General features: G+C 39.9%; 1 protein-coding gene across 2 annotated transcripts in view; it reads left to right on the top strand.

Moving 5' to 3' along the window:
- Positions 1-13,459, top strand: part of PLA2G4E (phospholipase A2 group IVE) — a 144,903-nt gene extending 131,444 nt beyond the window's left edge. For both annotated transcript variants that reach the window (XM_007472412.3, XM_016428486.2), the window contains exons 18-20: positions 328-494; positions 5,296-5,482; positions 11,890-13,459. In XM_007472412.3, coding sequence (XP_007472474.2) covers positions 328-494; positions 5,296-5,482; positions 11,890-12,110 — 575 coding nt within the window. In that variant the 3' untranslated portion in view covers positions 12,111-13,459. The remainder of the gene's footprint in view (positions 1-327; positions 495-5,295; positions 5,483-11,889) is intronic.
- Positions 13,460-17,084: the final 3,625 nt, after the last annotated feature.

Below are 17,084 nucleotides of genomic sequence, written 5' to 3'. Positions count from 1 at the left end.
GGTATGGCTTAACTGGTTTTCTCAGCTCATCATCTAAAACCCCTAGGAAAATGTGATCTTTCAATGACTCCGGGCAGAAAGGGAGCTCAGCTCCCTTAGAGATTACATTCCATATTGGTAGCAGGGATGGCAGGATTAGAGAATACATCTGGGGCAGCTGGGTTCTCTTGCTGTTCAGTGGGCCTTTGGCAAAAGAGACCGGCTGTGAAGGATCAGACAGTACAACTAGTCCCCACTCAGTACCCCTTGCTATGCACTGTTGATAAAAGAGCAGAGGTGTTACAATTAGCAGGAGTATATTAATAACTGGAAGGACTTGGCTTTCAGATACAGTGCTGGACTGTTTCCCAAACCGTCTGACCCAGTCCGTGAATCATCTCTGCCTGCTGGATACTGCCTTCTTCATCAACGCCTCTTACCCACCCCTCCTAAGACCTGAGAGGAAAACTGATGTCATCATACATCTCAACTATTGTGCAGGTTCCCAGACAAAGGCAAGTGATGGAAAATAATAATAGCAATGGTGTGATAAAGTGGAAAGAGGGCTAATTTGGAATCCCAGGACCTAGATTAAAATCCTGCTTCTTTCTTGGTCCGGAAAACTGAAAGAAAAAAAAAAACTTTCACTAAAATGGAACTTTTTAAATTTCTGAAAATGTTCCAGTACCTGAAATGGTCCATATCTTAGATAAGGAATAAATGTCATTGTATATGACCTTGGACAAGTTATATAAGCTTCTTTGTCCTCAGTTTCCTAATATGTAAATCGAGGAACTGATTAGAGGAGACAATGAAAGTCCCTCTTAACTTTAGATCTCTGATCTTATGAAGCAGTTTTCTTTTAATTTCTTTTTTTCCCCTAAACCCTTACCTTCTGTCTTAGAATCAGTACTGGGTATTGGTTCCAAGGCAGAAGAGTGGTAAGGGCTAGACAAAGGGAGTGAAGAATAATACAGCTAGGCAGAAAAGATGTAAGCATTAGGTAATAGGGGTTAAGTGACTCACCCAGGGTCACACAGCTAGGAAGTGTCTGAGGTCATTTTTGAACCCAGAACTTCCCATTTCTAGGTCTGGCTCTCAATCCATGGAGCCACCTATTGCCCCTACCTTCTGTCTTAGTATCATTTCTAAGACAGAAAAGATGCAAAGGCTAGGCAATCTGGGATAAATGACTTGCCCAGGATCACACAAGTAGGACATATCCCCCATTTTATAGATTAGGAAACTGTGACTCCTAAAAATGAAAGAACTTATATATCAATAGTCTCACGGGTAGAGAATGTCAGAACTGGAGCTTGAACTTCAAGCCATAGAATCACAGATTTGGAACTAATAGGAACCTTGGAGATTGTTGGCCAGTCCAACTCCTTGTACAAATGAGGCCTGGAGCAGTTAGATAAACTGCCTCAGCATCTAACTCTGAGTCCAGAAGAGAAGGCACTCTATCCTTCTGCTCTAATAAGGTCAGCCTACAACAAATTCTGCCTGTGCAGATTTACACTAAATCCTTGGTCTGATCCAAGAGTGTTGGGTTCTCCTCTGAGATGGATTTGCAGCGCCGTGTCATTTCTTTCACCTTTTTTCTTTCTTTTTGGCCGCCTGGGTGATGAGAGCTCCGAGCTGAGAGAACATAATGATCTCTGGAATCCTAGACCAAGAGAGGCAGAAGCTCGGATGTTTTCCATGAATAACATGAGATCAGACATCCCAGTGCCTTAAGGAGGCATCCAGCTGCAACCACATAAACTCTGCCAGTAGGCTCTTATCCTAGACACGGATTGGAGCCTGCTGCATTTGGCAACTTTTGATAGTTTTGCAGAAGAAAAAATACTTAATAACTAAGAAAAAATCAATTGCCATTCTTGAGGCAGTGAGGTGGTGCCATGGATAGTGTGCTGAGCTTGGAGTCAGGGAGACTTATTTTCCTACATTCAAATCTGGCTTCAGACATTTATTAGCTGAATGATCCTGGGCAAGTCAACCTCTTTGCCTCAGATTCCTCATCTGTAAAATGAGCTGGAGAAGGAAATGGCAAACCACTCTAATGTCTTTGCCAGGAAAACCTCAAATGGAGCCACTGAAACTACTGAACAACCAAAAAAAAAAAAAAGATTTCAAACCTAAAGCTTTATACCCCTTTCAGGACACCATGGCATCTTCATTTTAAAAAGAAAAAGGAGGAGCATCTGAGTGGCTCAATGGATACAGAGTTAGACCTGGAAGTGGGAGGTCCAGTGTTCAAATCTAGCTTCAGACACTTCCTAGTTGTATGAACCTGGGCAAATCACTTCACCCCAATTGCCTGACCTTTACTGCTCTCCTGCCTTAAAATTGTTACAAAAGATGAGGATTAGAGAAAAAAGGGAAAGGGAGAGAAATGGTTACTAGTTGACCCCCCGAAAGTATGTTATAGCTTTCATATTTATTTTGATTTTTACTTTTCATTTATTCAACAATGTTTAATAAGAATCTCTTAGTGCAACCTGCTATGCCAGGCACTAGTGAAGATACAAAGAGGAGTAAGGCACAGTCCCTACTCTCAAGAATCACAGAGCTAGAGCTGGAGGGGGCTCAAAGATCATCTTGGCCAAGCTCCTCGTTTTACCAATGAGCAAAGTGAAGCTCTGAGTTTTAAGGGACTTGGGGGTCACACAGGAAGTGAGCATTAGAGGCAGGATATGAACCCAGCCCTTCTGAAGCTCTAGCCAATGATCCTTCTCCCTGTGCTCATTAATAATATTGTAAATATTATATTGTAATATAAATATGTCTTTATATCATAATACAAATATATGAATAATACATATAAAATATATAAATGATATCATTTAGTATAATAATATAAATAAATGATATGAATAAATAATAAAAATAAAATAGTAAATGCTTATTAATGAATAGCTAGAGTGATGATTGATTAATTATTAGCTAGTTGACATCGATGTAGTACTTTGAGGTTTGCAAAGCACTTTAAAGATTGAATCCTCACAATAACCAGAAGAGTTGATTACTCCAACTATTGTGATTCTCCTTTCTATAGAGGAAGAAGCTCAGGCTCAGAGAGGATGGGGGTGGTGCTGTGCAGAAGATGGGATGTGCTTTCAGATAACAGATAACTAACAGAAGTTTGGATGTGATGAGCACATAGTTTATATTTCTAGAGTGCTTTGGAGAGCTTTCCTTGAACTTGCTTTCATTCAAGTGTCCTGCAGAAGGAATTGTTGTGACCCAAGATTCTTTCCTCTGGTTCTTCTTTATTCCAAAAAATAATGGGAAATGACCAGAATCATTTGGGGGCCCCAAGTTTGTTTGTTCCACCTTGGAAAAAATGAAGTTGGTATCAGTAGAGATCTTAGGCATTTCTCATTGCAGAATCTAGAAAGGTCAGTTCCATTGGCAGCCCAATTAAACAGCAAACTCTTATCAGTGACTACTGGGTACCAGGCACTGTGGCAGGTGCTAGAGATATAAAGGCAAAAGTGAAACAAGCTAGGGGCAATAGCTTGAGAGCCAGGCCTAGAGATAGGAGGTCCTGGGTTCAAATCTGGCCTCAGACACTTCCTAGCTGTGTGACCCTGGGCGAGTCACTTAACCCCCATTACCTAGCCCTTACCACTCTTCTGCCTTGGAACTAATATACAGTATTCATTCTGTGATAGTAGGTAAAGGTTTAAAAAAAATTAAAAAGTTAAACAAGTCCTTGCCTTCAAATTGTTAGCTAATATTTATAGAATCAATAATTAAGCTTTTTTTTTACAATATAATTTTAGCAATATATTTTTATTTTCTTAAACCCCTGCCTTCCTTCTTAGAATCAACACTATGTATTAGTTCTAAGGCAGAAGAGCAGTAAGGGCTAGGCAATGGGGGTTAAGTAACTCACCCAGGGTCACACAGCTAGGAAGTGTCTAAGGCCAAATTTGTACCCAGGACCTCCCTTCTCTAGGCCTGGCTTTCAATTCATTGAGCCATTCAGCTGTCCTCAACAATATATTTTAACACCCTGATAATATTTTAATAATATTGCACTATTAATTTAAATCTTAATTATTTAGATAATATTAAAATTTTAATAATATACTAATTGAGAATGTATTATAATGAATTATTATAAAATCATATATTATATCTTAACAATTAGAAAATGTTTCAAGGTAACAATAATTAGCAACATAATAATGTAATAAATAAGAGTTTACATGAAGAAACTGAGGCCAAGAAAGAGTAAGTGATTTCCCAGGGCCAACCAGCTAGTAAGTATGTGAAGATAGATTTGAATTCAGGTCTTCCTCATTCCAGTTTCAGAGCTCCATCCACTGTGCCACCCAACTACCACTCAACCACTATCTGCCTCAGTTGCCTCAACTGTAAAATGGAGATAATAAGGGCACCTACCTCACAGAACTGCTGTGAAGATCAAACGATGTGCTATTTATAAAGCACTTAGCTCCATTGCCAGGCACTGAACTATTCCTCCTTCCTTTCAAAGAGGACCCATGTCATTGCAGAGTGATGTCTTGGCTTGTGAGTCAATTTTAAGTGAGACAGAGTTGTCAGGCACTTCCCAAGTCCTTAAAAAGTACTTATTCCCTCAAATCTGGCCTCAGCCACTTCCTAGCTGTGTGACCCTGGGCAAGTCACTTGACCCGCATTGCCTAGCCCTTACCACTCTTCTGCCTTGGAGCCAATACACAGTATTGACTCCAAGACGGAAGGTAAGGGTTTAAAAAAAAAAAAGTACTTATTCCCTTCCCTTCCCTCAGTCTCCCCTTCAAGGAGCTTACAATCTTGCCAGGGTAAATAACACGTCGGCAGGAGAGGGAATGAGGACTGGATTTGTGGTTTTATTAGTAGAAGGAAGGCTTCCTGGGTGAAGAAACAACTTCCACCTAAGCAGGTTAGCATCTTCTCTGCCATTTGCAGTATTAGAATGTGGCCAGAACATTGAAGTTAAAGTGACTTTGCCAAGGTCACATAGCAACTCAGATCTTTCTGGGTCCAAGACCAGCCCTCTATTCACTATACCAAGCTGCCTAAAATGTATGTAGGGAGGGACATATAAAGAGATACACTATAATTGGAGGGGGAGGGAAAAGAGGACATTACCAAGCAAGGATGGTCAGGTCAGGTCAAGGATGGAGGCTTCCTGTAAGAGGTAGTGCTTGAACTTAGCCTTGAAAAGAATCTAGACCCTTGGGATTCTAAGAAGTAAAGTCACACAAGGAACAAGCATCTGTCCAGGTGAGCCCAAGCTCTCTTAAGACTTGTGTTTTCTCTTGTGATAATTTTTTCCAGCCCTTAAAACAGACCTGTGAGTACTGTGAGGTGCAGAATATCCCCTTCCACAAATTAAACCTGGAAGAAGAAAATGACAACCTGAAGGAGTGTTACCTGATGGTACCTGATGATGATGCCCCAGATGCCCCAATAGTAGTCTTCTTCCCCCTCATCAATGGCTCTTTCCAAAAGTACAAAGCCCCAGGTAAGTGACTCTCATTTTCAGAATCATTCTCGGCTGGGTCCCAAGGGCACTGGTGACTCTTCGAAGGAGAACTCTCGAAATGGAAAGTCTTTTTGTAGGGGCTGTGTGCTTCTCTGAGCTAATATAGTCCTTTGGTTAGAAAAAGGGCAGGCCATGCTGGCTATGAAAGCCACATGCCAGAGGGGTTTTATGGGGGCTTTTTATGACCTTACCTTCTGTCTTAGAATCCATGCCAAATATTGATTCTAAGGCAGATGAGCAGTAAGACCAAAACTCTCAGAGTTAAATGACTTCCCCAGTGTCAGACCCTGACATCACATTTGAACTCAGGGCCTTCTGATTTCCAGAGCTTTTTACAAGGGCAACTAGGACTTCATCTCAAGGTATTAGAATATGGGGGACTTTGATAATATTTGATTAGTAGTACAGAAACAACTGAGCTTAGCACCTAGTTCACAAGAATAATTAATTAAAACAGGAAGCTTATCAGTTAATTTTCTTTTTTTTTTTTAACCTTTACCTTCTGCTTTGGGACCAGTTTAAAAAAAGCAAAAACCCTTACCTTCCATCTTGGAATCAGTACTATGTATTGGTTCCAAGGCTGAAGAATGGTAAGGACTAGGCAATGGGGTTTATGTGACTTATCCAGGGTCACAGAGCTAAGAAAATCTATGTTCAGATTTGTAAAAATTAAATTCATCTAATAGTAATAGAAATATTATATTTTATGAGGTTTATTAAGGATTATTAGAATTAAGGATATAAAATTATAAACCACGTGGCCAGGGTTGATTAGCCCATTCAAAGCTTACTTACTACATCTTGCAAATGGTTGAGCAGAGAGTGTGAGATCATAGAAAAGGCTAGAAGAGGGCAAGGTAGGCATTGCTGCCAGTTTAAATACTAATTGTGATCTTGCCCAGGTAGAAACTCAGGTGAGATTATAGGGAATTCTGGGAAGTACCAAGGACTTCTGGGTATTGAAGTCTAGGGTTCAAAATCTCCATTTTACCTACTCCCCCTGAGGCCTGAGGAAGACTAGTCTCTTGACTGGGGCTTGTAAACATACCAACTTTGAAATTACAATAATATGGGGATAAGAGGAAAAGAGAACAAGACCAATAATTGCTAGACACATTGACAAAAAACCAGTTAGGGGGCAGTTCCCTTTGGCATGAAAGTATACATACAAATAAACGTTCAATCAACCACACCCAAAGTTCATTCTTGATCTTCTCTTGCAGCTTGTGGTCTGTGGAGGCATCTTCATGGTGTCTTCTCCAAACAGTTCATTTTCTGTATTCAGAGAGGTAGCATGTTTCCTAACCTAAAATTACTCTCTCAAGGAATTTAAACTTTGCAATTTAAAATAATAATAATTTTTACATTCCGCCCCCCCGAAGAGGGTGGTTGAAAAACACAGGGATCATTTAGGGATGCATGGCTGAGTTATGAGGTGTATGAATCAATTGGTAAGAGAAATCAGAAACAAAGAAAATCCAAATAAAAAAAGATAATTTCTGGATGAAATATAGACTATCAAAGTCTTATGTGTAAAAATTCCAAGTAAAGGAAAAATAAATCTATAACAGGTCCTTGAATTAGGGTCTAATTAAAATGACATAAGCATTTAAGCATTTATCTAATCAGTAGCCAGGACTACAGAAAGTTTGCCACACTATGAAAGACAGAATAGGGACTAGATTTTAGGAGGCGGGTAGGAGCCAAATTTGAGACACTTGTCTGTAAGTATTTTCACAAAGAGTGTGGATACAAGGAAGGCCTACGTCTTAATGTATGTCAAGCGTCACAACCTCAAGTCTCACACTAGGTTTGAGACCTTTGTATTGGCTTAGAATTTTCATCAACCCCTTTGGGATTGGTTGGTCTCTGACCTTGTGCTTGATTGGCACTATGTAATATTTTCTTGTCCTGGAATCAGACAGAATCATTAAGCAAAGTCCCATAATTTTTAAAAATAATTAGTGGCATCATTTTTACAGTCTCAAACTTTTTGGGTATGTATTGACATTATAGGAAATATATTTTATATTTAAACTTATATTATTGTAGAATCAAAAAAGTTAAAGAAATCTTAATACTGGTGACATGTGCTTCAAATATAAAAAGAGAGAGAAAAAATAAAAAACTGAAATAGTATATTACACATGCAAGAAAAATATAATAATAAAAGTTTTAAAATAAAAATATAGCTTATAATCATTGACACACTGTGTCAGCTAAGGAAATATACAATACAAGGTTTCTCACCAAAAATGAGATCCATTTCCTCTTCATATCTGGCCATGATCCATTGTGAGTACAAGCAAAGGATTTTTACAAAGTAACGGTTTTTTTTTAATAAAGAACAGTAGTAAAGCATATCAAAATCCCCCAACATTATAATAATATATAATAATAACAATCCCCAAGTTATAATAGCCCATTTAATGACAATAACAAACAAACCCACTATCATGTTTTACATAAGTTGTTGTATAACATTTAAAGAACCTATGAACTGATGGATATTTGTCACAATTTTTACAGATGTAGCAAATCTTTCAACCTTGGCAAATACATTTTTAAACAAAGTAAAACTTATTTGGGTCTAGAACATCACCAAGAAACCTAGATATCATTTAAAAAAATGTGGCAGAGGAGTCTAGGAAAAAACCTCAAAACTCTGTACTGTTGATGTTGGGTAAAGTGAGCTGAAGAGTTATATATGAGAGATGCTCCTCTTTTGGGAGTCATCCAGGGGTACAATGCCCTGGGATTAACTTCCCAGCTCCTTTGGTAGGAGACGTGATGTCCTATCTGGTCACATTTTTATAATGTGGGAGGTGGGGATTATAATTGTATTTCACTTCAGCTACTAAAATGGACCTTATCAGAGTTGTTGAAAAAATATATAAAAATCATGTCTAAAAGACCCCTTAAAATCAATTTGAGATATTTAGCTCATTAAATTTTCCAAAGGTTGTTATACATTTGTAACCAGTTCTGATGAAGTCCATCTATCCTCTATTTACAAAGTCAAAAATAGAAGAAGGCTGTTTTTATATCGGCTTATTCAATAATATTTGTTCAGTAGAGTTATAGGGGAAAAGCAACAGAATATAACAGTAGTTAAAACCCAGTACATTTAAATGAGTGTAACAGAATAGTACTGAATACATTAATATATGAACTTAAAACCACAAAATCAGATCTTAAACAAAACAATCAGTAAAATGCAATAAAATACAGAGATTTTTTATAAAACATTGGAGTCTGAAAAGTCTTAAAAATATAACCTCCAGTCTCCTTAAAGTTCCTTGGTTTTTATCCATTAAGATACCGTTTGTCAGAACCATGGAATTGGTTCCAAGGCAGGAGTTTGGTAAGGGCTAGGCAAAGGGGTTCAAATGACCTGCCCAGGGTCACACAGCTAGAAAGTGTATGAGGCCAGATTTTAACCTAGGACCTCTGGTCTCTAGGCCTGGCTCTCAACCTACTGAGCCACCCAGCTGCCTTCCCATAGTGACGGTGGGTTTTAATCTCAAATTGGGTAGGCCCACATGGCACAGAGTTGCAGGGAGATGAATTTCTCTCCTGAATCTCAGGTGAGGTAAATGAAAGGATCAGTGCAGTCATGAAAAAACATCCCTTGAAATCAGCAATGCATTGCTCTTCCATAGAATACACCATACTTGTAACTTCCTATTTGGAGAAGTCTCTTCCTTCTCCTTGTTGTCCCCCCCTGTGGTCCCTTGCCACATGGAGGGTAATTGTAGCCTAAAGGAAAATCACCCCTGTTTTTACCAGCTGGTTTTTGATTCTGAAGACACAAGGGGCATCTACCAGCAGCCTGGATCCTGGGGCTGGCCTGAGGCGATGAGCTATCTGACTCAGAGGCCAGAGTTACTGGGGCTGGGGCTGGGGCTGGGCCAGGTGAGGGGGCAGGGCCAAGCAGGACTGGAGCATATGACTGGAGGCAGGAAGCAGGCAGCAGGAGCAAGTTGAATCAGGAGCTTTGCTGAAAAGCCTTGGAGAAATGTGACTTAAAAATTTATCTAGGCAGTTGTTCCCTCTACAGCTGATCAAAATAAGCTATTAAAAGCTGAACTTATGGATAGTCACAGTAGAGAAAAGGTTTAGGAAAGTTAAGAAGATTGAGGGTATTTTGTCACAACCGACATGGTCAGTCAAAACTGTAAAAATTAAATTAGTCTAATACTAATAGAAATATTATATTTTATGAGGTTTATTAAGGATTATTAGAATTAAGGATACAAAATAATAGACCACGTGCCTAGGGCTGATTAGCCCATTCAAAACTTACTCACTACATCTTGCAAATGGCTGAGCAGAGAGCATGAGAGCATAGATAGAAGAGGCTAGAAGAGGGCGAGGTAGGCGTTGCTGCCAGTTTAAATACTAATTGTGATCTTGCCCAGGTGGAGACTCAGGTGAGATTATGGGGAATTCTGGGAAGTACCAAGGACTTCTGGGTATTGAAGTCTAGGGTTCAAAATCTCCATTTTACAGATTTGAACCCAGGACCTCCCAACTCCATGCCTGAAGCCCTATCCTTTGTGCTATCTACCTGTCCCAGTTAACTTTCTGAATAAATTTAATTTTAAAAATAAAATAGGAAGTTTGGTCCTTCCTCCTGAATCCCCTCTCCAAAAGAAGTAGAGTTACTCCCCAGGTAAGCTCCTCTTTGGCCTAGCAGTGACCTCTCTCCCTAGGCAAGTCCTCCCCACTTAAAGCCTCCATGAGTCGTAGGGGTACTGCTCTACCTCTTGCCCCAGAATGGTTATTATAGTTCTGTCATATATGTAAGGCAATTAAGGTGACATTAAACTGAGTGCTGGACAGGGAGCCAAGAAGTCCTGAGTGCCAATCTTGCCTCAGACTTATTATCCATGTGACCATAGAAAACTCACTAAACCTCTCTCTACCTCTGTTATCTCATCTATAAAATAGGGTTAATAATTGAAGGAAGGTCATAGCAAGGATCAAATGAGATAACATATAAAGTACTTTTCAAATTGTATTTTATGAATTATTATTTTTTTACCCACCCTTACCTTTTATCTTAATTTCAATTCAAAGACAGAAGACAGAAGGGCTAGGTAATCAAGGTTAAGAGATTTGCCTAGGGTTACACAGCTAGGAAGTATCTATATATAATTAATTTCTGTACCCTAGAACTCCAGTTCCCAGCACCCCATGTTCCTTCTCATGTTCTTTCCTGACATAGGGAGGATATACATTTGGTGTAGACCCACCTCTTGCTCTCTTTTTTGGTGAGAGTGCGCTGTGGAGGTGAGGTGAGGGAGAGGCAGGAGAACTTGCTCACGTGGTTTTAATTTTGTTAGATAACTAGGGTTTTTTTACTTCTATTTCCTTTTTATTCCTTCTACTTCAAGTGATTATTAATAAACTCCATAAAATATAATTCTTGGAGTGTTGGACATCAATTTAAATCTTACATGAGCCAGATTCAATCCCAGATTCTTCCCACTCCCAATCTGGGCTCTTACCTGCTGAGCCACCTAGCTGCCCTGCTTTGCAAATTTAAAATGCTATCCACTATTATGTAGTCCTACACAGAAGGTGTTCAATTGTGGTAAGGCGCTAGCCACCCAAACTTCACCCCTTCATCCCTATTCATCTATGTCCAGTTAAGGAAACAGACCAAGAACATCACCAGTGGAGGGGAACACCTTCCCAGCAACTTAGTCTTAGAGGTTGCCTAGGGCATTAAGAGATTAAAGTATTTGCCCAAGGTCATGCAGCCAGTATATTTCAGAGGTAAGATTTGAATCTAAGACTTCCTGGCTTTAGGTTTAACTCTCTATTATACTTTATATGTATATTTGGGTAAGGAAGAAGCATGGGAACAGGAAGAAGAACCCCAAGAATGACCAGCAGCCTTGGGGATTCCAAGGAGAACCTGCCAGGGGAGCAGGAACCAGTGTGGTGAGGTCAGACTACAGTCCAGAAAATGTTAGAAACCAAACTCTTTTCTTGATTGAGTTGCCTCTTATGTGGAAGGATTGATTCCAAATGTTCCACCATCATCTTCATTTATTTAAAAAATTCTTAACTTCCATCTTAGAATCAATACTATATATTGGATCCAAGACAAAAGAGCAGTAGGGCTAGGCAATGGGGACTGAGTGCCTTGCCCAGGGTCACACACAGCTAGGAAATGTCTGAGGCCATATTTGAGCCCATGACTTCTTGTCTTTTGGCCTGGCTCTTGATCCACTGAGCCACCCAGCTGCACAACCTCTCTCCCCTCACCCTCAACCATCATTTTAATGTTCCACATTCAACTATTTGGAGGGATATAGGTCAGAGGTCAACAGAATTATGAATGTGACTCAAAGCTCCCTTTGTTCTTCCTTTAGGTGTGGAGCGTAGCCCTGAGGAGATGGAAGATGGAAATGTTGACATCTATGGCCCTAATACTCCCTATAGCACCAAAGAGCTAACCTATACAGAGTCTGCTTTTGACCGATTAGTGAACCTTTCTGAGTACAACATCTTAAATAATGCAGACAAGATCCGTCAGGCCTTACACCTGGCCTTGGAAAGGAAGAAGCAATCGAAGAAACCATGTTCAGCATAAACATGGTGACCATCATGGATAGTGTTCCTGTTTTTCCACCATGGCATCAGAGTCCAATGCCTACGGATTTGTTGGTAGAGGATGTCCTCTCTCATTGAGTCAAGACTTGACAAGAACCATTTATGTATACCAAGATGAGAGAGAGATGTGGGGGAAAGGAAGAAGCAGAAAATAACAAATGAGAGGTACATTGAGTTTTACTACCCAAATTGAAACCATTGAATTTTTTTAGTAGTTTTTTAAAAAACTGAATAACTCCCTGAAATGAAGGGAGTACCATTGCCACAGGCTCAGGCATGCTGTCATCTGAGAAGACTGAGGGCTGGGACAGGGGGAAAAACCCAGAGCTTGTTTTAACTGAGAGGAAACTTGATACAGTAGGGAAAAAGGAGTATTGGAATTGTAATCAGAAGACCTGAACTCAAATCCTAATTTTGTCATTAAATATTTGTGCAAGTATGGGCAAATCTCTTTACTTCTCTAGGTATAAAATGAGGAAAACTGGACTAAATAATCATTCTTCCTCTATAAAGTTCAAATAATTATCTCAGACTCTTCTCTGTCTCATCTGCATGGATATCCCAAGGACAATGGGTATGTGATCTGTAAAGCAGTTTTAAATTTCTCCCAAAAAACAATTAAATCTTCATTCTTATGATCATTTTTATTGGCCAATGACAATGTGTACACCAGAAAGACATCCTGGCATCTTCAATGACATAGCCAAGCAGGTGACCAGATTTTAATTCACTACTGCCCACTCAGGATTTGAGCCAAGTCTCGATTACATGAAGTGGTTTTCCTACAAGCAAGCGGGGCTCCTGGCATTCACATTTTAGGAAATGCTAGACAAAGCACAAGACGTGTCCAGATTGTTGATTGTAAATAGTGCTGCTGAGGGATATAACTTAGAAACAATGGTAAAGACTCCCCAGAATGGTTTGGACAAGCCTGTAAACCATGAGAGCCCCATAGTAGAGAATTCAGAGCTAAGTTCACAAAATGCCATTGACTTCACAGAATAGGTGTTCTTGGGACCCAGAGGCCAAGGTTAACTGGAAGCATGCTCTTGGAGAACTGGACTTGGATTTTCTTCCTATTCTACCTCTCTCCTTGCCATTCACCATCAGGTCATGATTACTGTCATTTATCATGTAAGCATAATCTACTTAAGTTTTTGAGTAATGAGCCAAATTACAGGACCTGTGTGTTGAAGGTGAAGGCAATGGGATCCACAATTACCTCAAAGCTTAGATGATGAGGTTCATATACATACTGTATAGAATGAGAGTGTCATTCAGTTCATTTATGGACTTCAAAACTAAATTAAACTGATGACTGAATAAATATATTTGGTTATTCTGTTCTCATTGTCTGATAACACAAATGTTAGTCACATCCTCAACACTTCACACTTGGATTACTGTCTTTGCCTCTTACCAGGCCTCCCTGACTCTTTTCTTGGAAAAGCTCATTCTTCATATCCTGGCAATGGCACTCTCATGTGCTTGATTGTTGTCTTTCTGTATATAATCTAGATCAATGATGGTGAACCTATGGCATACCTGCAAAGATGACACACAGAGTGCTTTCTGTGGGTATATGGCTGCCCTCCCTCCCCTCACCCTAGAAAGGCAGAGGGTCTTGGGTGGAGCTGCTCTCCCCCTCTCCATTGTGCCTGATGACATTTTTTCATATTCCCCACCCCTCTGCCAGCAGACAATGGGAGCACATAGGGGGAAAGGTCAGTGATTCATAGGCAGCAGAGCTGGAAGGGAGCAGAGCACTCAGGCCACTCCCCTCCCCATCTCTATACTTGTTGAGGACATTCCTCACTTCCCCCACTCTTCCCCCCAGCAGCCCAATGGAAGTGCTTCTTCCATCTCCTGTATGTGGGAAGTGTGGGGGGGGGGCAGGGAGTGCCCAGCACTTGATGAGAGGGAGGGGCACCACACACAGTGGGGGTGGTGGGCATAGCACTTAGTAGTCTGGGGGCTGGGGTGAGGTCAGGGCCCAGCACTCTGTCTCTAAAAGGTTTGCCATCACTGAGTTATATTAATAATAATAGTGTTTATATAGTGCTTTAAAGTTTGCAAAGCCCTTTTACACATTTTATCTTAATTGATCCTCGCAATCCTGTGAGTTAAGGCTTATTATTATCCCCATTTTACAGATGAAGAAACTGAGTCAGACAAAGATTAATTGACTTGCCTAGGGACATGCAGTGTCGGAAGCAGTCTTTGAACCTGAGTCTTCCTGATTCCAACTCTAGCACTTTTTCCACTGTACCACTGAGCTGCCTTGTAGCCTTGGTGTCTCTTCTGAGCTCTATTCCTGAATCATTCCTAAATCACCACCTATTAGACATTTCAAGAAAGCTAGGTGATGATAGGAATTGAGCATTGGACTTGAAGTCAGTAAGACTAGTCTACCTGAATTTCAAATCTGGCTTCAGACACTAGTTGTGTAACCCTGGGCAAGCCACTTAACTCTGTTTGCTTCAGTTTCCCAATCTGTCAAATGTGCTGAAGAAACAAATGGCAAACCACTTCAATATCCCCACCAAGAAACCCCCAAACAGGGTCATGAAGAATTAGAAACAACTAAAACAAGTGAATATCAACATTAGGCCTTTCAAACTGGATATCCTCTATGCATTTCACAATCAACATGTCTAAAACGGAACTCATTATTTCCCCCACCACTCTTCTAAACTTCCCTATTTCTATCAAGGGGACCAGTAGTATCCTTTCTGTGACTCAGGTTCACAACCTCAGAGTCATCCTTGATAGGATGACTTTCTTATCCTCATATCCACTTAGCTATCAAATCTTGTCATCCCTGCCTCCCAGCATCTCTAGCACCTGTCCCTTTCTCTCCACTCACATGGCAACTTTCCTAGTTCAAGCTCTCAGCACTTCTTGTCTCTCTTCTCTATCATATCTCCCACATTGCTGCCAAAGATATTTTCCCTCAAGTACAGGTCTAACCATGTCACTCCCCTTCTTGAAAGATTCTAATGACTCCCTATTGCCTCTAAGATCAAACATTAACTCTTCTGGTTTGCTTTTAAAGTCCTTTATAATTGAGTTGTAAACTTCCTTTCTTGCTATTCTTCACATAAAGGGCTCCCTTTCTTCTTTCCCTAACTATCCCCAGGGGGTAGCTAGGTAGTGTAATCAAGAATGGCCCGGAAAGGCATGGAATCAGGAAGATCTGAGTTCAAACCTGGATTCCAACACTCACTAGCTGTGTAACTCTGAGCTTAACCCCTATTTACCTTAGTTCCTCATCTGTAAAATAGAGACATACTGGAGAAGGAAATGGCAAATTACTCCAACATCTTTGCCAAAAAAATAGGGTCACAAAGAATCAGACATGACTAAATAACTGAACAACAATGATAGCAATTCCCCATGGCAGGAATGTGCTCTTCCTCCACCCCCACCTCCACCTTAGAATTCTTTGCTTCTTTTCAAGATTCATCCCAGCCACCACTTGAGAACTTTATTCATCTTCACAGATGTTGACACTTTCACCACCATCACTCACAAAATGATCTTGTAGGCATATTTAAATACATATGAATACATGCCTACATTTGCATATATACTTATAGATAGATAGATAGAACAGCCAATCCCCAATAGAAAAATGGCCAAAACATATGAACAGGCACTGTTCAAAAAAAGAAATCCAAGGCAACAACAATCACATGGGAAAATGTTCTAAGTCACTAATAATTAGAGAAATACCATGAAAGTAATTCTGAGATTGTATTTCATGCTTATCAATCTGACAAGGATCACAAAAGGGCAAAATGACAAGTGTTGGGGGTACTGTGGGAAAACAAGTATACTTTCCAGACATTCTGGAAACAATCTGGAACTATGCCTAGCAAGTTACCAAACTGTGCATACCCTTTGACCTAGGAATACCAAAGAAATAAATGGAAAAGGAAAAGGATCTGCATGTACAAAATTATAGCAGTTCTTTTCACAGTAACGCCAAATTGGAAACTAGAGTGGTATCCTCCCTTTGGGGAAAGGCCAAACAAACTGGAGTAGTATATTAATATAATAGAATATTGTTGTGCTATAAGCAATGATGAAATAGACAATTTCAGAAGAAATTGGGAAGATTTGTGAACAGATACAAAGAGAAATGAGAACAATTTATACAATAATAACTATTCTCCATTTTGTGGAGAGGCCAAAGCCCATTTATCTTCATTCTTCTCCTGGCCCTGTTCTTTCCTGACCTTCTCTTTACTTCAAAACCATGCCCTATTGGTTTTGTTTTTTGTTTTTTGTTTTTATTCTTTTAGAACTCTTACCTTTTATCCTCATAACAATTCTAATTTAGAAGAGAAGCTAGGCCATTGGGAATAGGTGACTGACCAAAGGTTACATAGCTAGGAAGTGTCTGCGGTCAGATTTGTATTGAGGTCCTCCCAACTCCAGCTATTCTTTATGCCACTTAGCTGCTTCCCTATATATTGTTGGCTCATCCTAGAACTTCTCTCTGCATCTGACACTTCCTACCTGTGGAAAAACCTCTCCAAGCCCTTCTCCCATTGATGAATTCCTCCTGGAGTTTCTGTTTTGTCAAGGGGCCCAAGTTGGTCTGCCTTTATTCTCCTCCTAGCTTGACTTTTTATGGACTTTAAAGTTTGTCCTACACTTAGTATCTTCCCTTCCTTCCAACTTTTTAGCTCCCTTTTGAGTGTTTTCTTTTCCCATTAGAACATAAGTTCCTTCAGAGCAGGGACAGCCTTTCGTTGTATTTGTATCTCTAGGCTTTAGCACAGTACCTGATACATTGTAAGCACTTAATAAATACTTATTTCCTTCTTTCCCCAATAATGGAGAAAAACAACTTTGAAAGACTTTAGAACTCTAATCACTGCTATGACCAAAAGCAAGTCCAAAAGAATAATGATGAAATACCTCCTGATGAGTGATGAACTTAAAA

The sequence above is a fragment of the Monodelphis domestica genome, chromosome 1 (assembly GCF_027887165.1).
Source record: "Monodelphis domestica isolate mMonDom1 chromosome 1, mMonDom1.pri, whole genome shotgun sequence".
In the NCBI taxonomy this organism is placed as follows: Eukaryota; Metazoa; Chordata; class Mammalia; order Didelphimorphia; family Didelphidae; genus Monodelphis; species Monodelphis domestica.
Note: the sequence above shows the minus strand (reverse complement) of the source record. Positions and strands in the feature narration are given on the sequence as shown.